This window comes from Tachypleus tridentatus, chromosome 11 (assembly GCF_004210375.1).
Source record: "Tachypleus tridentatus isolate NWPU-2018 chromosome 11, ASM421037v1, whole genome shotgun sequence".
NCBI lineage: Eukaryota > Metazoa > Arthropoda > Merostomata > Xiphosura > Limulidae > Tachypleus > Tachypleus tridentatus.
In genome coordinates this window covers 61,079,522-61,101,472 of record NC_134835.1, presented here as the reverse complement: position 1 = coordinate 61,101,472, position 21,951 = coordinate 61,079,522, and the positions used below count along the sequence as shown (strand labels likewise).

The window sequence follows — 21,951 nt, the reverse complement described above, 5'->3', positions numbered from 1 at the left end:
AAATTCTGTTGGATAATAAGTAGCATGGTTTCACTGGAGGAGCATGTTGTGTTACTGATCTTTAGATATTCTTTGAAAAGGTATCTGTTTATGTAGATGAAGGTACAGATGTGTATTTGGATTTTCAAGAAAGAAACATTTCACAAAATGCTACATAAAAAAATTCATTTAAAAATGTTATCTTTGTACATGTAGGCAATAAATTAGTTTATTTGGTAGAAAACTGGATGGATGGGTTTTTATAAATATAGCTCATTAAAACTGGATTCAATTTCTTGAACGGAGTACCTCAGGGCTAATTGTTAGAACCTTTGTTCTTAATGATTTACATTAATGACACAGATGAAAGAATAATCAATAGATCATTTAAATTTGTTGATGACTAAAGTTTTGGATGTTGCTGGCTTTGAGCTTATGCTACCATTGTACATCAGGATTTTGATTCTTTGGTGAGTTGGGTGAACAAATAGCAGATGGCTTTTAATAAATCTAAGGTAGTATATGTTGGATATCACAATTTGAAATACAAGCATAATTTTAATAGGAATAACCTTAACAATGTTATGGAAGAAAAGTATGTTGGTGTAATGGTTGGTCAGTCTTATAAATCATCCAAACAATGTACTGTTGCTAGTGGTAGGGCAAATAAGATTTTAGGATATATCTATAGAAATATTGAATACAAGTCTAAATATGTTATAATGTCATTGTATTGATCATTGGTTAGGCATATTTGAAATGTATTCAGGCTTGATTTCCTTACCTCAGAAATGATATTTGAATTATTGGAAAAAGCTCAGTGGATGGTTACAAGGATGATACATTGGATGGAAAGTTGTCAGAGGATGAAAGGTTAAAATCTCTGAAGATGTTTTCTCTCGAAAAAAATTAAACTTGGGGGAAGGGGATTTGTTTGAGATGCTTAAAATTGTTAAGAGAATTGATAATGTGGATGCATCATATTTTTTCATATTGAATGGTGAAAATGGTAACATTAGGGTACACAGATAAAACTTATGGTATGGTAGGAGTCACCTTCAGCTACAACATCTTTATTTTTCTAACAGGGTGGTTAACCTTTGTATTGGGTTGCTATCAAATGTGGTAGATGAGTTAATATAAAGCAGTTTAAGGGAAACTTGAATGTTTGAATGATCAGGGCTGACTTTAGTTTTTAATGTTTAGTTCAAGTTAGTGGGTAAAAAAAACATTGTAGATGGACAAAGAATCCCTTGTTTTCTTTTAATGTTATGCTTTTAAAGAAGTACATTAATTTCATTGGCAGATTCTGGTTTATTGAATAACCTATTGTGAAAATTAACAAGTAAACTGCTTTTGACTTATTATATTGTTGTATAATAAATTTAATTAATATGTTAGCTATCAGTATATCTGCAATTCTCTGTGATGTTTATAGCTTTAATGGCGTATATATGGCTATTTTCCTGTAGGCAATGAGAAGATATCTACTTTTAGGACAAGGAGATTTTATTCGTCATTTGATGGATCTTTTACAGTAAGTTTTTATGTGTGATTTTAAAATAAAACTGTTAATGGGAATTAAATTTTAGTTGTGTTGCACTTTAGTCTTATGATAACTAGTAATTTAGGTATGACTTATACCACAATGTTTACTCTCAAACACACACAACACAATATGTATGCAAGGATTTTGAAATCAAAATGTGTTTTAGGTTTTTTTGCAATATTTTCTTTAAAATTTTCTTGTAAAGAAAGAATACTTTAAACTTGAAATGCACAAACTGTATATGAATTTTTAATTCTTGAAAAATTAAAAAAAAATCTTTCTTGGATTATATTGCATTTTGAACATCAGAAAATGGTAAAAAATGATCAGAATATAAAAATGTCTTGAGAATCCTTAATGACTTGGAAAATACAGTTGTAAAATACCTAAATCTACCTATAATGATTCATAGCAAAATGATATCCAGATCTGTGTAAATACAAAAATATGTATACTTTTATTGGATCTTATTTCAAGGTCTGATTTGCATATCTGTACTGTAGGTAAAAATATCACTAAATCAAATCATTAAAAGTATGTTAAATTTGCACAGTGAGGAGTTACCAAAATCAGCCAACATGCTCTACCTCCACAACCTATCTGGTATACTTGAAAGTGCCATACGTGCTACAAATGCTCAATTTGAGAGTCCTGATATTCTTCAGCGTTTAGATGTACGACTACTGGAAGTAAGAAATAACATTTTTAATGAGAAAAGTAAATCCAAGTAACTTACAAAATCACCAGAACTAATTTATATGTCTTTATTTTAAAGATGGCTTATATGAGAAATGGAGAAAACTTTATTACAAATGTAACAGAGTAACAAATGTTCAACATTTTGTCAAAGCTTTGTCATAATAAGATGCAATAGTTTGTACATATATATATATATATATTCTAATAAGCCAAAACAAGCCCTTACAAAAATCAAATCAAAGATGCAGCACAAGTCAAAAAGATCACCAGAGTACAGGGTATAATCTGGGGTATTAAATGTACCCTAAATTTTGAATGTGATTGCAGAAGTGGGATCCACATCATTGGGGTGGAGTCTAGATACATTGTCTATTGGTCTTAACTTCTGTTTGCTAGTCTCACATAAAGAAATTTATAAAATTGAATAATGATAATAAAATAATCAAAAGAAATAGAAATTAGAGGAGTGAGATGAGGATGCCTAAACCCACAAAGACCCACATCTATATCACCCTTCACTACCTGCAGACAGTTGTGGGAAAGTGACTGCTCTCCAAAGTAAAGAAGAAGATAATAATAAAAGGTACTATCACTTGAAGGTAAGTAAGATAAATTTACTTCTTAAAGTTGGTGTTCCAGACCCTATCATAGTCGCAGAGCACTGATTAGTAGTACAATAGATAAAATACAAATTATCTTAGTATAGAATCCCAACCAGTTGTCTAAACTAACTAGTATAATTCCCAACCATCACACATTAAGTCCATTGTGAAAAGATGTGAGCTAACGTAGGTTTGAGCACCCACATCTCATCTCCTAATTTCTTTTTATTATTTTATAGATAATTATTATTATCTATTATTATGAATTTCTTTGTGTGAGACTGGTAAAACAGAAGTTAAGACTGATAAGATGTGTATCCCCACCACAATGTGGGCCCTACTTCCACAGTCACCTTCAAAACCTAGGGTACATTTTATATCTCACATTATAGCCCATAACTTGGAGATTCTTTTGATTTTTGTTTGGACTTGTTTTTGTTTATTAGAAAGTATCATTAGTCAGAGGTTTGTGGTATTTGTTGTTTTTAATACAGCTCTTCCTTTTGACTTTGTTTTATTTTGTTCGACTGTTCCAATTTTTCTGATGTAGAATTCTAGGTGGTTATTACACATTTTGTTGTTTTTTATAACACATTTGAGAGTTACACCAATTTTTATGTTATAAATATTTCTCCTCTTTTGATTATCACATGTTTTCTACTTGTATGTTATTTCATGGGTATTTTACAGGCTTCTGTAGGAGACAGTGGATGGGATGTGTTCAGCTTGGATTACCATGTGGATGGTCCTATAGGCACTGTAAGTACAGAAGAGATCAGAAGACTGGAAAATTTTATCTTATAACAGTACTAAAACAGTTTAGATAATCAATAAAAATATAACAGCATGGATATTCATCTGTTTGAAATTTGAAGTTTGTTTGTTTAGTTATCTGATAAAAATGTTTAGTTGTTAACACATACTTAGGTCTAATTCTCTTTATCCTAGGTTTTCACTCCTCAGTGTATGAATGCTTATCTTCGTCTTTTCAATGCTTTATGGAGATCAAAACGAATGGAATATATACTGTCTGGAATATGGCAGTCTCAAATGACTTACTCTCGTCTCTTGAAAACTCTGCCTGGTAACCAAATGTTGTTGCCTTAACTACCACTTTAGATGTTTAGAAGGTTATTTATGACTATTTGAGCATTTTCTTGTATTGTTTTTCTTAACTCTTACATTTTCAGACAAATAGAGATTCAACACTTAGGAATTTGTTTTCTCTGCTGGTCAGAACTTTATAACAGGTGTCCACCTTAAGTACAAAGTATTAGTACTAGTAGGCTCAACCCAAGATTGCCATGTCTACTTTGTAGTGTGTGATAAAGCAAAATTGATGTGTGATGTTACTTTAAAATGGTTGATGGATGAACAGCTGACCAATCACAAAATGTCTTTTGAAGCCAAACCTTTCTGAACATTTTTGCATGAACTCCTTAAACTGTAATGAAAGTGTGTCAAAAGGACAGCATAGAGATAGGATTTAAATCTTTTACCATCTGACTTAGTGAAATATGATTTTTGAAATAACAAAATCAGTCTGACTGATAAGTCATAGTGCAAAATGATGTTTGTGTGGATAATATCAATATTTGTATTCATTATATATAATGGCATACTTATGAAGAAGTATTTATTATAAAAGCTTATTTTTATATGTAAGTTAATATATATAACTTTTTCATCTGTATTTAATGTAAAAATAGCTCTTATGAATTATTTCATTCTAGGGGTTCCTCCTGTTTTGCACTACTGTCACTTCATCCTCTCCGAGATGGTTCATTTTGTTCAACAAGTACAGTACTACATTAATTTTGAGGTTGGTGTCACTAATTCATATTTTGTGTGTATACAGTACTACACTATCTATGAGCAAGGCTCTAATACTATTGCCAAATTATTCTTAATAAGATAGTTTACTTTTTCAACAGATGCATTACTACATTTGCTTATAGATATGAACTTCACTTTGACAGTATTCTCACAAGTATTTCATCATGTATTTATTCAATAAATATATATTATGCCATTTTAAGTTTTTCAACATAATAATAATTTTATCACTTGCAATTTTTATATTATTGTTTTGTATCTTTTAATTCTAATTCTTGTAGGTAATGGAATGTTCCTGGGCTGAGCTACAACAGAAAGTTGTATCTGCAGGTGACTTGGATCAGCTTATTGCTGCCCATGAAGAATTTTTAGATTGTATAATTACAAGGGCATTATTAGACGAGCAATCAAAGGTCAGATAATGATTTAATTTTATATCTGATTTGGGCTGTTGTGTTGACTTGAGTATGAGATGTCATGAATATAAAAACTAAAATAGAGCTGTAAATATGGAAGTAGTTATTTTGTAATTACGTTAATCTATATGTGTGTGCGTTTGTATACATGTGTAAAGTACATGAAAATTGTTTATTAGGATAAATAAACAAATGTATGGATAACTTGTTTCAGACATTGGGAACATGGAAGCATTTCAGATGACTTGCATGATTTTTGTAGGGTCAGTATAATCTGGTGATGCATGAATTTAGGGGTGTTAATGCACAGCAATGAAAAAGGGTTCATATTATGACTTGAATCTGATACAAACTCTTGGTATCTGATTGTAGATTTTGGTTTACTTCTAGGTTAATGGAATGCATAGCTTGCTTGTTTCTGTTTCCTGGTATTTCTTGAAGGTAGATTTTTTGTTTCTAACATGTAGAACTTATATTGTCTTTTGAGCTTTCCAGTTTACATCTTGATTAGTAATTCTTCAGTTGTACAAATTTTTGGTGGTTCAAGGTTATTTCACTCTCAATATAAAAAAACATTATGGATGTTAAAAATGACATATCTTTAACAAGTCAGTGTTACAAATGATTATTAAAAGTGATGCAAGTAATAAGTTCTTGTTTGTAAAAAGTCAATCATCTTATCTGGATTATATCTAGTAAGCCATTTGTTCATGTTTTTATATTTCTTTTTGTCGTTATTGTCACTCCGATCTAAATGAACTTTCTTCAATTGTACCAAGCATTTTTCTTTCTTTAGAGTTGAAATCAGTTTAAAATTTTTAAATTAAAGTACCTTTGTCAACTTAAATCTTAATTTATATTAAATTTATTACTGTTACTACACTTACTATTTATTGTGTTGGGAATGAATTAATCTACATCTGACAGCTTTAGCTGGGTTTCAAATAACTGGGAGTGAAATTACTTGTCACAGTCTATGGCAATGCCAACATTGGCTACATGTTCAGTAAAACTTTATATTTTATCTGTTATTTTCTCTACTTTATCTCTATACAGGATTGGTCAATTTGGCTGACCTTGTAACCACCCAAAAAGTTCCAAATAAATCTAAATTACCTTTTTTTCTTTCTAGAATGACTTTCACTTGTAACATGAAACTATATTTGTTTATCCTAACTAGTTTTAAGCTCATAACAATATACACTGCTGGCCAAAATATGAAGGTCAATGAACATAAACAAAAAATATGCATTTTGTGTTGTTAGACTCAACCACTTATTTGAGTAGAGCTCAGAGATGAAAATAAGAAAATGGAAAATAAAATAAACTTTTAAGCATTTAATAGGGAAAATGTGAATACTATGAAATTAGCTCAAATACTAGCTGGTCAAAAGTTTAAGACTATACTGAAATGAAGCGTTAATCAGTAAACACGTAACGAAATTTAGTCATTTGTGTTCAAACATTAGCATTGTTAACATCTCCCACTGAACAGTTATGTGTGCAGAGCACAATGTTATATGTCATTTTATAGATGAAAATCTTGACATTCTATAAGTTATGGGTAATATATAATTAAAAGTAAAATATAATAGGTATATAATCAAACAAAATGGAAAGCTACAAAAATTATGGTTTATCTGAGCAATGACAATTTTGTATTGAGTAATTTATGTTTGATTTTGTACTTTTTGGAAGGGGTAATGGTGAGAGAAAAAAAGATGCCTAGAGAAAATGTATCGTATGTCCCACTAGGGAACTTCAGGATATTTTTAAATATTGCCTTTTAGAATTAAGAACTTAAAATGTATATGCTATTAAAATGTAATTATCAGCTGAGATTTTATTCTATACCAGCTGGTATAACATAAACTAAAAGTATACTTTAATAAAATTTTGAATGTAAGACACTTTGTGTCATGCAAGTAAAGAATACCTAACATGAGAGGGTTAATCAAAATCTATTCATGTAGATTTTGATTTAAAGATTGAAAGAATTTTAAAATGACAAAGTGTGTGTTGAAGCTGATCATTTGGCTTAAACAAATTCAGAAATAATGTTTGTATTTAGAGTAAACAGCAAGTACTGCATAGCTCCTAAAAACATCTGATTTATGAAAAAACTTTGTACATAACTTGCAACAAACTTATAAATTATGCTTCATAGGGTTACTTTACAATTAATATATATTAAACTACTAAAGGAAATACATACAGAACTGTTGAATGTCTAACCAAATTTGGTTAATTTGCTGTAATATTTAAGGGTGTCATATTTGTAAAATATATATGATAAAAAAAGGCATAAGATAAGACCAGAAACATTCTGTTTTTCAAAATGTGTCAGAGAGAGCATGTCTTTTTTTCTCTTGCATCAATTCATTGTTGTTGGTTATTTCTCTTTGCCTGTTCACTTCCTTTGTGTTAATTTTCATCAGCTTGTTGATTATATTTCAGTTGGTGTCACATTGGTCACTCTGTTTCTTTTGCACACTTATCTTCACAATGTGCACAGTGTTTTGTATATTATTGTTTTACATGAGTTAAATTTATGTGGAAAGCTTCATTAAATTTAATGTAAGTCAGTGGGACAATAAGGTGAATGTCCTGTTGAAAAGTAGGGACTTAATATTGTTTTTGATTGTGTGTAGGTAGTTTGACTATATAGTCATGTACATGTTTATTCATATTGGCTTTCTGTATATAATATATGTAAGACAGTTATTCTTACAGTGAATTATAACATCTAGAGAAGAAAGAACTGTATTTTTTAAGTTGTGGAATGAACTTGATTTTGAGGTATCTAGTATTCAGCTTTTGAAGGTGTTGTATTGTTTGGTTTTAATATAACTGTATGATGACTGTATCATCTATATACCTAAGCATGTTGACTGTATCATTTACACACCTAAACACATTCTTGCAGTCCTGAAGTAATGTACTAATTTCTACTTGTTCTTGATGATGAGAAACCCATTTGAAATAAAAATGTATCTCAGAATGGCTGGTATGGGTATTAACACTTTTATTGATAAGAAGAGAACCTGATGATGACCTAGGAAGGTCGAAACGTTGTTCTCTCCTTACCAATAAAAGTGTTAATACCCATACCAGCCATTCTGAGATACATTTTTAATTTTTACTTGCTTGTTGTAACTTCACTAAGAGAATCTGTTACATATAACATTTTCTTCTCTGGAGAATGAAGTACATTGTTATAGACAATTACATTTTTTTATTTATTTTCTTTGGTAAAGATAATAATTTCAACAACTTGAGTGAGAGAAAAGTAAAATACAATTTAAAAGTATAAATTAGTAAATTTTAATAAACATGATGGATATAAAGTCTTATTCTTTTGCTTAAAGGATGAAGTAAGTATTAGATGTGAGAACACGTTTTTCTTTTCTATAGGGTGTGCATTTTTGTTTTGTTTTTTTGTCCAAAGAGCTCTTTAGTTATTTAGGTTTTTTTTTTTATTGTCAGCTTATGTTTCAAGAAAAAGTTGTGGAAACTAATATTTGTTATTTAATGTGTGTGATTTGACTTGAGCTATTTGTTTTAAGCATATTGTTGTTATTTAGGTCCTATCTATAAGCCAGTTATTATGGTGGCACATATGAAATACAGTAAACAAAGAGCTTTGCTCCATGCACTTGAATAACTAAAATGTTTTGTGTACTAGGAAGTTATGAATATGGTAACATTTCAATTAACTTGTAAGATTTTTCATTAGATCAGCACAATACTCTCACAGCTCTATTGACTTAGATCATTTTTGTTGGGAAGTCATGATATTTGTTTGTGAGACACTTGGGCATCTGTATGTATATGAAACTAAAGACAGAGGTAACAGAATATTAAATCTTTTATTTCATGGTAAGAACTTGCATGTGCTTAGTGTTTAAAGCAGTTATATTCAGTGAGTTACTATGTAGTTTCTGTTTTTAAAATTAAAACATATCTTTGATTCCCATAAATTATTTCCCTAATAAAACATTTGTTTGATGTGAAATGTTTTTTTTATATTTGACTAAATAACATTACATAGAAAGTTTTGCTTTCAGACTTGTTCTTATATCTTCTTAGGATGTATTGACACAGCTATGTGCTACCTATGATTTAATAAGCAAGTTTCAGGATATCCAGACTCAGTTCTGGCAGCAGGGTTTGGATGAGATTGCAGCTGATAAAGCCTTAGACTCTCAAATTAATGCAAAAACTGAAAAGGTATGTGCAAAAATTTACGTTTCATTTTCACCCTTCCATAACTAAGTATATATCACTCTTTTATAATATTTCCATATTTCTTTTAAATTTACTTAGAGGTATTTTGCATATAGTATGTCATTGTTGTTAAACTGAATGTTGAAAGGTCCCAAATATGTACTAATCCTTTAGATATATGTGAAGTTTGGTTATGTAAAAACCTAGAAACTCGTATCAGTTTGGCATTTTGTCTGAACTCCTGGTTAAAGATTGTAAGTACTTGCACAAATTAATAGGAGTTAGAATTTTTCTTTCCTTACGAAGGTTATTAAAAGATGATGACATATGCATTGTTAGAATCTGGTATAATGCACTTTAACATTTTGTCTGAATTTTGTGTGATGAATCACAATTTTTCTGTCTTTAATATGTGTGGAAATGTTCTTGACCCAAACAACCAGAAACCAGTCAGTATAGATATAGTTTGGAAGCATTTGTGAGTTTGTTTTTTTGTTTTTTATTGTCTGTGTTGGATACACAAGCCTGTGTAGTGTAAGTATTGTTATTTAGTTTCTTTTCTGACTTAATATTAAACGACTATTTAGTTTTCCTGGGAATGTTGACAGTTGATTGTTTTAGAAGTGTTAGTTGTGACAAATTTTAGTTCATAACTTTTGTACAAGTTGTATGTTGTGTATGCAGTCAGATTGTTGTTATAGACTTTAGTAATATTGTTGATTTCATGTTTCTTAAATATGCTGTATTTTTCTTATTACCTTAAGTGAGTATTGTTCTATTATAATGTTGCATAGTTTATAGACAGTTTGAGGTTCCAGTAGACAAAGTATAGAAATAGGTGACTGGTGAGCACAAGTTAAATAGAGAAAAGAAAGCAAGTTAGAGATAAATAGATAGATCTAGAATGAGTAGTTGGCAGTTTAACCATCACAAGTGATTTCTAAAGAAGTTAATTCAATAAATGTTAAGTTAGTGAAAGTGAAGTTAGACTGCAGTTTTTAGTTTAGGCAAAATTATATTTTCTTGTACTTTATATGTATTCATTATCTTTAACACTTAAAATATATATATATATATTCTAACTTTGTCAGGGAAAATGGGGAGTTGCAGAAGCAGAACTTGAAGTAAGAAGGCAAAAACAGCTTGAATTTAAGAAGAAAACTGTACCCACAACCAAAGCACAGCTGTGTGTCTTAGCCAGTTCTTATCAGGTAAATTAGAACTAACTGCTTTAAACTTAATTAATCATGTAAATCAAATGAAAAACACCTATTATTATTAATCAAGTGTTCATCATGTTAAGTTATAATTATAATCATTCTATTTTTTGTGAATTGTTATCTCAGGTTTCAGCTGCACCAAACATATATATTGTTATTATTATAAATCTTAAACATTTTAGGTGAACTAGCAGATGCCTGGTGAAACATTGTAATAGTAATTTTCCTAAAATTGGTAATGTATAAATAATAAAATGTGTAGTCAACCCAATCCCTTGAATCATGGCATATGTGCAACATGATTGTCTAATGGGCTCTTCCCGATTGCATTTTGTGTTATTTCAAGAAGAAAAATTGCATTGGGTTTGTTTATAATGAAAGGAGACTGACTGCAGTGCATCATTGGGAAAAATATTCGTTTTTGTTTTTTTTATTGCAACAGGTACATCTGGCACAATAGAGAATTCAGGTTCATTAAGAGGTTGTAGGTTGGTTTTTTTTCCACTCAAAGTGTCAAAGGACAGTTATTCAAATCAGTTTATTCAACATGGTACAATGGAATCATGTATTTATGTAATACTATCTTCAAAAGAAATACATATGTATAAACTGAACAAAAACAGAGACTCGAACACTTTTTCCTTTCATGCATTGTTTCCGTTCCTGCTCCTCTGTTCGAAGATTTTTTTTTTAATCAGTGAGTGGAGGAAGTCCCTTTTTTTCATGAAATTTCCTCACATAAAAAAACTTGTTTAAAATGTGGTTTTCTCAGATTGACCTTTCAGCATGTATTAACAATTTTATTGTTATGAAGTTTTAGGAATTTCAGAAAATGAATAATCTTTCTGTAATTTACTCTTGGGAACAAGAATTTGTTGTTTAATTTTTGTCTTAAAGATGAACTATTCATGATATATAGAGCATGACAGATACAGACATTTGGTTATTTTATATATATATATATATATATATATATGCAGATAGTTAAAACATCAGAGAGTTTAATTTTATTAGAAAGCCACAATATTGATATATGAATATAATTATTTTGATCTGTTACTGAAAAATAAAATCAAAGTTATTATTAATATGCAAAATTTATGGCATTTATTGATGTTTTGAGCTGTTGCTGAAGAACATTCATAAAACAACTTGTAATTAGACACCTCTGATAAGTTTTGATATTATTGTTTCTAAAAACAGTAATACAGTAAAGTGTAAGCTAATTGTCATAGTAACTGTAAGCTTTACATTTTGTTTTTCTTGATATTTCTTTTTGGCAAAGAAGTTTCTGTTCATATTAAGTCCTGTTTTGTTTTTTTATTTGTGGGTATGGTACAACAGCTTTGTTGACCTTAGGCCTGGTACATAAGCTACTACTTACCTTATGTTTTGTATTTTCTATTTTAGGATATGGTACAGAAGTTTTTATTAATGATTGCTGACCACAGTGATCCAAATCTTCGCTTTCTCAGCTTCCGCTTGGACTTCAATGAACATTATAAAAGCCGTAATTCAAGACTCCAGACTTCATTTACGTACCAGCATAGACGACGATATGTTAAGTAGCTTTCTTTTTAGGCCTTGTACACTACAATTCAGTGTAATGTCAATCACTGTTGTATTCCTGGTGACATGTAAAAAACAAGTATAGGAATTATCATTAGATGTGCTTACGTTTAATTAGCTGCTTGAACTGTTAAGACATTGTTATTGTCTGAGAATTACATTCTGTTTCCTACATTTTTATCTCTCATCCTCACTGCTGCCATACTTAAATGAACAGTTACTAATAAGATACTTTTTATTAAGTGTTACGTACTTTCAAAATTGTGTATTAATCACACTGTCATTTGTAGTAAGGTGTGTAATGGTCTGTATTAAACTGAAATATCATTGAAAATACAGAAACTATAAAATTTTATATTTCTTTAAAAATGTAATTTAACTTCCTGAAGTGTGTTATTAATAACTTTATCGAGTGGATTTGTTTTTTCTTAGAAGCAGCAGTAACATGTATATGAAAGGCAACTTTTGTCTATGGTTTACTTTTTTTTTTTTTTAATATATACATTAGTACCTGCTATTTTTACATTCCACACTGATGAAGAAATTCAATTATGAACAATTTTTGAATCTATGCATAAAACTAAAATACACTTGTGATTACCACGTGAGATTTCTTCCTTTGTACATTCTGTTGGGGCATTGTAATAACGTTTTGAAGTAATACTGTCTTGCCAAACAGTTGCTGTCGGGAATTGTTTATCCATTATTTTCTCTGTTTATTTTTATTAGCCGTCAAGACTTAATTCATGCTACAGTGTATACCAGTCAATGTTTTGAATAGCAGATAAACTGTGTTTAGAAAATCAAACTTAAATGTCAGTGTAAAGTTCTATATAAGACAGGTGAAACTACTGGCAATGAACTGTGGCATGCTTAAATTACTTTATTGTTACAAGTCCTCACAGGTTATAGAAGGGATAATTTTACAGTCAGACCAAATAGGCCAGTGGTGTGTTATAGCATATAAAGATTTACAATTACCTTTAAAAGTCAGTGGTGTGATATAACTGAGATGTTTATTACAGTTACCTGAAGGGAAACATTGGTGTTTCATATCATGGGGAGTGTTATAATTAACTTGGAATGCTGTAACATTGTAATTCTCTATTTTTGATCAGTTTTAAACAGTTTTACACTGTTAAGTGTGAATAGTGTCCAATAAGTGATATTACAGTGTTTGTTTTTTTATGTTTAAAATAGGCAATTTCTTTCATCTACATGTTCATTAATTAGGTTTTTGTGTATATGCTGGAATAATATTTTTTTAGGAAAAAACAAACAAAAGTTGTCATATTAAAAAAATGTGATCATCTTCTTCTTATGAAATTTCAAAAAAAACATTCCTTTCATCAGGGAAACCACATTTTTATGTTTCTGATGAAAACTAGCAACTGTTGTGGCAATTGATTATGATTATATATATATATTATGGAACAATGTAAAATGCAAATTTTAGACTTTATTAGTAAATTTCTAATGGTGCAGTCTTCTTAAGGCTGTATTGAACACATCTTTTCTACACTGCATGTTTAAAAACAAAATGATCCTGAAATTTATGTAGTGTGAAAAATAGTGTAAACTTTCCACGTGGTTGTTCAGTGAACATGAAGAAAAAAGAATTAGGTTGATCCAAAAGATATACAGTGCATTTAGGATGCTTGTAGTGGCTGTGGTGATTACATTTTCTTTGTTTTAAAGTAATGCAGGTTCCTGTGGCCATCTGAGAAAAACCTGATATGCTGAAAATGTTTGATATTTATATTAAATTGTTTTTTTAAATACTTGTAAATTTTACTGATTTTTAGGTGTTTAAACTAGTTTAACAATAAACTAATTAGTGAGCCATTGACTTCATATTTTATACTTAAAGGTCTATGAAAAATTTAAATTGTCAAATTTTAGCTACTGATTACCAGAAACAACTGCAGAAAGAGATATACAACATATATCATCTATATTATATAATATATATGACAGAATTACCTTTAGTAATATAATTGAGTGACAGTAGCTTATTACATAGTGTGTACAGTTTATTTATACAGACTATCAGAAGAAAGTATAGGAAGAGAAATGTGAGATATGTCATCTACATTACAATGTGTACAGTAAACTTAACTTTAATAATATAATTAAGAGACAGGACCTTATATATATGTGTACAGTAGACTTCAGTAATATAGTGAACAGTTATTTTATACATTCAACATTTGGAATAGTATGTCAGATTGCACTGCTCTTTTCCTGATTCAATTGTATTATAAAACTTGGCTTAACCAATCTGTGTAACACAACCTATTTGTATATTAAAGGTGGTATATAAAATATTTTTTAAAATGTTACATTGTAAAGTATTCTAATATCTCACTCTGACCTTACACTGTCTCATGAATAATGCTTGTGGATACATACTTGTGTTATACTTGGTTTTAAAGAACTATTGATCTCTTAACTTTTTATATCATGATTTCAGGTGCACTGATATTCACTACTTCTGTAAAGTTGTTTCTGGGGAGAAAAATTTTTTTCAGATAAAGTTTTTATAACTAACAATGTTTAAGATACTCAACAGAAGAATACAGAACTACTGCAGAATCTTGTTATAAAAGTTTCAGAATTAGTGGCTTAAAAGTGTTTAACATTGCATGGAAATGTTAGATTAATTTTGAATCATTTTAAAGAAGTTTTGTGAATTTTAGCCCCAGTGCATTAACTTAGCTTAAAAACTCACTGAAAACTGGAAAGTTAAGAATTTTTGTAACTTGTTTTATGAGAAGGCATTAATGAAATGAGCATTCAGTTAAAACACTGAAAAAGGAATGCATAAGCATCATGAATTTACAGTAGCACGTGTTTTATGGAAGTATGAGGGAGATTTTCAGATGAAAAATGCTGATTTTAATTTTAACACTTGTAATCTTGTGCTTGTGTTACAGTCAGGTGAAATTGATTTTGTTTCATGAGGTAAAATATAAGCCATTTTTCATTACTTTCATTAGACTTTTGTTGCATTATCTTTTGTATCAAGGTTAATGTAGTTCTTATGGTAATGAATATATCATGATGTTGTAAATATATTTCATTCCACATAATTGTACTGTTCAAATTGTGCAAAAACAAAGCTTCTATGTATCAATATTCAGTCTTTTAAGGTTGAAACTTTCATGATTGTAGACTATTTGATGTTTATATACACTCATTAAGTACTTGTGTAATAGAGAATTTTCAGATTTAAAGTTAAATATCACTAAAAGTTCCAGGAATGACAGCTACATATGTGTACAAAAATAAGTTTGAGTAATGTGATTTTAATACAAAATAACAGTTCAGGGTTAACTGGGCAATGGGACAACTTGGTGACATTCAATTTGTCAACAATATTTCTAGTCAACAGACAACTTGGTGACAACCAATTTGCAAACAGCATTATCACTTGCTGACAGTATTTTGAAGGTACTGGCAGTCTTGCTTATAGTAGGCTAGCCGACTATTATGGCTATCGAAGTAAAATAATTAGCTTAACCTTTTGACAAGACTATAGCTTTTTTACTGTATAAATCATTATTAGGACTAATAATGTTGTAGAGGGATGGCTTAACATTTAACAAAATGGTAAACAAGAGAAGAGTGCTCATGTTTTCATTGCTAAACAAAATACAGTGGGAGCAGCACAACACTGAAGCTGCTATACTCCAGGTAAATACTGGTCATGTATTTATATTTTGTATTTATTTATTTAAAATGCAACAGATTTCTCATACATGTTGTAAACCTGATACAGGTACTTGTAAACATGCATACATTCCCCTAAGTAAATGTAAATATAATAACAATATCATTTCGTGATACAGTTGTCAACAGGTTGATTTTTTGACTAGTTGTATTTTGACAATTTGTTCAGTCGACGACTTGTCTTTCAACTTAATTTACTGTCGCCAAGTTCGCTTTTGCCCAGTTTTCACCACACCAAATCATAAGTAAGTAATATTTTATTGGTGCTCTCTCTGTGTGATTTGTTGCTCTCTATGCCTTGATCTAATCTCTTGATAGGTTGTAATAGCAAGTTCAAAACAATTTGGCTTCTTTCTCTTAGCCATATTATCTTATTACTATGACTGTGACTGTGGTTTGATGTAAATTATTCTGTGCTACTTTATCTGCACAATGAATATATTATCTATGGCACACTCAGGAAACAGTTGCCTTTCCTGTTTCAAACAATAGCCTACTTGGATATAAAATGTATTTAAATAGAAGTTTAGAAGTAGATTAATGGGAAAACATTTTTGATTGCTAGATTTTAAAATAATCTAGAAGAGTGTTCATTTTTAAATTTGTAACTAAAATATTTGCAATTCAATAATTTTATTTTAAACAAAACATGAAATAAGAAAAACTGGAATAAAAAATCTTAAGAATTACAAAATGTGACTAGTGCATTCTGGTTGATGTACGAGTTTATTTTGGTTTTAATTATTATTTATTTTATTGTTATCTTATTTCTTTTTTGTTTATATTGATTGTACAGCTAGTGGAATTAGTTTAAATATGACCAGCAGAAACTAGTTTTCTTGAATGTTTATATTAGGTAAGACTTATCTACCTGATAACTGATACATTTATTATCTGTTTTGATGTTATTTACTCTTAGTTGAAAGTGTGAATATATACATATATGTATTTACAATGAAGTTTAACAGAAACATAATTTCAAATTACTTTTCATTCATGAGTTTATTTATTTACAGTGAAGTTTTACAGAAATATAGTGAATGTGCAATATAATTTCAGAACCTATTTTTTATTCATAAAATATTAAGCAAAAAATAGTTATGCTGTTTTTAATTTGTTACTTGACAAATTAGCTCTAAGAATGAGGTACTGTTTTGTAGGTTTTTAAAGTATTTTCAGATAATCCTTTCTCTCCCATGACTTTGTTTCAGAGAGCCTACTAGTTTCAATTTATTTGATTTTACCAAATTTATTTTCTGATTAAACATGGTCCATAATAATATATGTGTGTGTAAAAGAAATAAAAACTATGTCATAAAGCTGAGTGACAAGTTCAAACATGTAACAGTATTCATCAATGTGTCTTTTTTAGACAAAACTGAAACAGATATAAGACCCATAATATGGTTATTTTAATTTTTGCTAGATTATTTTGTGTGAAGGTACTTCTATAGGAATACATATTGTGCTTTGCATATACAGTGAATAAATTTTCATTAACGTTTATCTAATGAAGCAAGTTTGATAAAATAACAATTTGCTGTTTTGTACAACTGTGTTTTTACATTATTCTTTTTCTTATTTTATAAATTCCTCATTTTTTTGTGTTTAAACAATAATTCCCTAAAATTTATTTTTAAATTTTAGTTAACTTCTCCATGTAGCCACTTTTTTTAAATCGCTTTTTTTTGTTTTAAAATTGATTGGTATCTCTGTAATTTAAACTTTATATGTTAGTAGTATGTTGAAATTATCAAACACTTATAAATTTTTTTTGTTAACTGTGGATACAAGAAGTGTGTTGACTGGTGAAGTTTTTAAATATTGTACGTGAACGAAAGTAGTTTGTTCAGATGTTGAAACAGTAATGAATTATTTTGCTAACACTACATGCTTCTGTGTGTGGATATGAATAGTATGTTGAGATTATGAAACACTAAAGAAGTTTCCACAATGTACTTACCATCTGCTGACACTATAGCTGTTCTTCAGCATTGGCTTTTCTCTCATATTCTTTACATGATATGGCAGATTTTTACTACCCCTTGGCCATTTTAACATCTGCTGTATTATGAGGAGGAAGGGTACTGTTATATCTTTTATTTCCAGGGTCCCTTCTTTTTTTCAATGGATCCAACTCTGTGGTGAGTGTGCTTTTATTTGTCCAGTTCCACACTAGCAATTAGTTTGACTATACTTACTAATGGTTGCAATGGGCTTTGCAGAAATAAGATATTGCATAAGCCCATGTAGATGCTTGCCATATGGTATTATGTTATCACTGATTGGCACTCATAGGCTATCATGAGAAAAGAAAGCTAATGGGGATTCTGCCTCCCCCTACCAAACTTTGGATTGAATAAACTTGGTTCAAGTTACTTTTAGAAATTTGAGGGCAATTCAGGGTGTAAATTTGGCCTTTCTTCTAGTTATAGGTTAGTTAAAACTGTGGGGAAGATCTCATGGTTTATCATACTTCCATACACGACACTGCAGATAGCAGTTTGCCCTTGTTTTGACAGTAAAATAAGCATGTTTTATTTCAACAGTTGTTGAATAACTTTCCATATCTGTTTTTCCCACATCCGTTTATACTGTCGTCCCTAAGACACGTGCCTGGCAATGGCCACTTGCAAACTCTCTCTTTCTTAACTTGAAGACCTACCATGGTCAAAACGTTTTTCACGCCTTCTCACTAAAAGTGTTTATAGCCATAACAGCCATTCTGATATACAGTTTTATTTCATAGAGAACTTAGTTAACCTAGTACACTGTTTCTCAGGGCTCATGAATGCACTCCCACTCCCTCAACGCTACTGGTAGATCTAGGATGGCCTTACCAAACCTAGTTTCCATGATGTTCTAAAAACACATAGGTCCAAGAACTCTTGATAAAAATGAAATAGAAACCCTAGTTTCCAGTCATTGGGGTTGTGGATATAGGATTTTCCTCCAGTGTTAGAGTATGTTCTTCCACTCTCAGAGAAGAGGGCAAAGTTGGAGCCCAAGATGTCACTAGAAGCAGCACCAGCTTTTCCAGGAGCCTACCCATAATACTGGTTTAGATTTGACACTACACTATCTGGTTGGGGTGTGTATGGGCCTTCTCTTTGATCGATGTCAGTTTAGCATATTGTTTGTGGAAGTAGAACTACTATCTCCTCATAATTCCTAAGTCCTAGTGCTCCGTGTCCTCTCTGTAATTATGGGGACAAGTGGTATGCTCCCTCCCAGTCAGTTGGAGAGTAAGGATGAATGTTCACGAGTCTAAGCCAGACATATTCTATTCCTTTGTTTAAGTAAGGTGTACTTGATCCTGTCATTCTGAGCCTGTAGGTTGCCTTTCAAACTTCTTCGTGTGGAGGATAAAGTTTGCCCACTTTGGTGTTGCTTACTTCTCGTTGTGATTACAGTAGTGTGAAACACGTCACTATATTGCTTCCAGTTGGGATCCAATTAAAAGTGCATCTATATATAACACTGCAGTCCAATAGCTGTAGCCAACAATGTGGGATATAGGGACCAAGACCTCTTAATTACAATCCTGAGTTATGGAACCTCGACTCTCTGGTTGAGGCTGGCCTATATTGATTATTACTCGTGTACTATTTCAGCATTGATACAGGAACTAGGTTCTGGGTGAAGAGTACAGTATGCCTATTGGATGTTGTGCAATTCCCCCTCTTGTGTATCATTCTTATCTTAGTACACCCCTGTTCTACAGAGATGCTTTCTGTATGGTTGTTCGCTACACCAGCCTTTTCACCTTCTCAGTGTGGGATTCCAGCTTACAGTGTTAGCAGATGGTTAGTATCTTTCGGATGTTAACATTTTCCTAAACTGAAAATGTATTTCCAATAATTCGTACCTCTGCTGATACTCTCTCACCCTTCTTTTCCACTAAGAACCAGTGTTAGTGAATGGGATGGTGTAAGTCTCGGAATAAGTGATTACATTATATGTGAGATGCTTATATACAGTACCAGGATAGAAAGTGCATTGACCCAGGTAATTTCCAAATTATATATTGCCAAGGGCACTTAAGTGTAATATAAAATACTAGTGCATGAGAGACCAAAGTTTAGATAGGCAAAAACCAATGTTTAAGAATAGCTATAGTCTGAAAGGAAGTATCACTGGAAATAAATTTTCAGTTTAGGAAAATGTTAACTTTATAACATTGCATGTTTCTGTGTATGGATGTAAGTAGTATGTTGAGGTTATCAAAATGTAGTTGAGTAATTTCTTAATGTTACGTGTTTCTGCAGAAATAATGAAAACTTTTCATAGGAAGTTGGATTACATGCTTGTATGAGTTACACAAGTTATGTAGTCATTTAAATTGAAGTTACACTACAGATTTTACAAAATGCATGGTATCATTCAAGTAATCTTTCACATTGACTGTTTTCCATGAGTTTAATGTTGTTTCTAATAATTAATGAAGAACCTATCTGTAAACATATACACTTTAAGTGTACGACACCCAAACTTGAAAGAAGAGAAATAGTTATTTAAAATACATTGGCCAAATTTGAACACTTGAAATACATAGCATGAATGCTATGATTGTTACAAAGTTCTTATAAGGTTTTCATTTGATCTTATACTGTTGCTAAAATGGTTTCCAATTTATGTGATTTGAAAAAGTATAAATACTGAGCCACAAACAGAATTTTTATTGAAAAAGATTTGGTCATATGACTACATTATGTTGCTTTGATATGCATGTGATTCAATACAGAAGTGTTTCTATGATCTGTTCATTGTAACACTGTACATTCATAAGTATAATAAATACTTGGAAATTATGTCCCTGAAGATGTGTTATAAAAGTTTTGGTACAAGACATTAAGATTTGCTTAAGTTTATAATACACACATGTAGCAGAAAAATTTAAAACACAAACTACAGCACTAACAATTTGAGCAATTAAAACCAAAATTCCATCTTTAACTTTCCCTCTGACCATTTTGTCTTCCCAAAAATTAGGCAAATCTAATGAAATATCAAGAATTTCATACTAAATTCATTTGTTGCATACTTTATTAGACAGGCAAAGCCCTACAGACCACATACTGAGTTCAGTGTGATAAATCCTTAGCAAATTTATTAATAAATAATTCTTGAGAATAAAAATAAGAAGTGTACCAAGATTGCTGTTATGGTGGGTAAGTTTTTAAGTTGTATGAAAACTGGACACGTCCAATACATACTGCATGTGGTTTTTTTTGCCTTATTATAAAGCTAACTTTTATACACCTAGCCAAAACAATTTTTTTACATGGTTGTAGATGTCTGCATAACAAATATATTCTTCACCACACTTGTTGTGAATGTTGTTATAGGAGGATGCTTCATAATGTTGTGCTATTATTTATTGCAGTGACTATATAACATCTTACAAAGTTAGAAAAGGAAATTCAGGTCAGAGAAATGTACATATTAAGAATTTGAAGTCTGTATGGAAATTGAGGATGTTTTATAGATAGCATATTACTGCATTTCAGTTTGAAAGTAAACTTCCAACAAGTACTGAAATGCTGTGGTGCTAGCATGTGTTACTGTGCAAGAAGAATTATGGTCTAAACACCATGTTAAAATATAAAAGTTTTATTGACCAATGAAGCTTCTAGTTTTTGAAAAGTTGCTTGCAGCAGTAAACTGAGAAGACGATAAGATACACAACAACACGAGTGTGAATCTTTCAGTGATAACTCACCAAGCACTGATGTTCAGGAGCCAATCAGGTAAGTTGACTTGTTTTATTAGTAAGATAAAATATGTTCAATACATATTATTAGATTCTGGTTACAAACTTGAAGTTTTTAAGCTTGAGCCAAAGCACAATATCTAGAGGAAGAAACAAGATTGGCTTTTTTTTTTTTTTTGTAACACCAAATTTAAGAATTCTATCCCTTTTTTTAAACTATTGAGACATAAGACATTTCTTTCTTTCAGAAGTTCACAGCAGTGAAATTAAAATTTTTACTTAAATTTTTTGCCCGTCAATTTCTGTATAATACAGTAGCAAGTAGTAAATTATTAATATTCAAAGACAGTCATGGTTTCATTCTAATTCCAATCAATGGCAGATTTTATAAGCAGTTAAAGCTATGTAA

The 21,951-nt window shown here is 30.5% G+C and overlaps 1 protein-coding gene across 2 annotated transcripts in view; it reads left to right on the top strand.

The window, feature by feature from the left end:
* Positions 1-20,642, top strand: part of LOC143232266 (gamma-tubulin complex component 3 homolog) — a 90,078-nt gene extending 69,436 nt beyond the window's left edge. Inside the window, exons 15-23 of one of the 2 annotated variants that reach the window (XM_076467455.1) lie at positions 1,452-1,516; positions 2,082-2,217; positions 3,520-3,588; positions 3,778-3,913; positions 4,563-4,651; positions 4,947-5,078; positions 9,171-9,311; positions 10,400-10,519; positions 11,939-20,642. In XM_076467455.1, the coding sequence (XP_076323570.1) occupies positions 1,452-1,516; positions 2,082-2,217; positions 3,520-3,588; positions 3,778-3,913; positions 4,563-4,651; positions 4,947-5,078; positions 9,171-9,311; positions 10,400-10,519; positions 11,939-12,097 (1,047 nt within the window). In that variant the 3' untranslated portion in view covers positions 12,098-20,642. The other variant, XM_076467456.1, reaches the window with a different exon arrangement.
* The last annotated feature ends 1,309 nt before the right edge of the window (positions 20,643-21,951 follow it).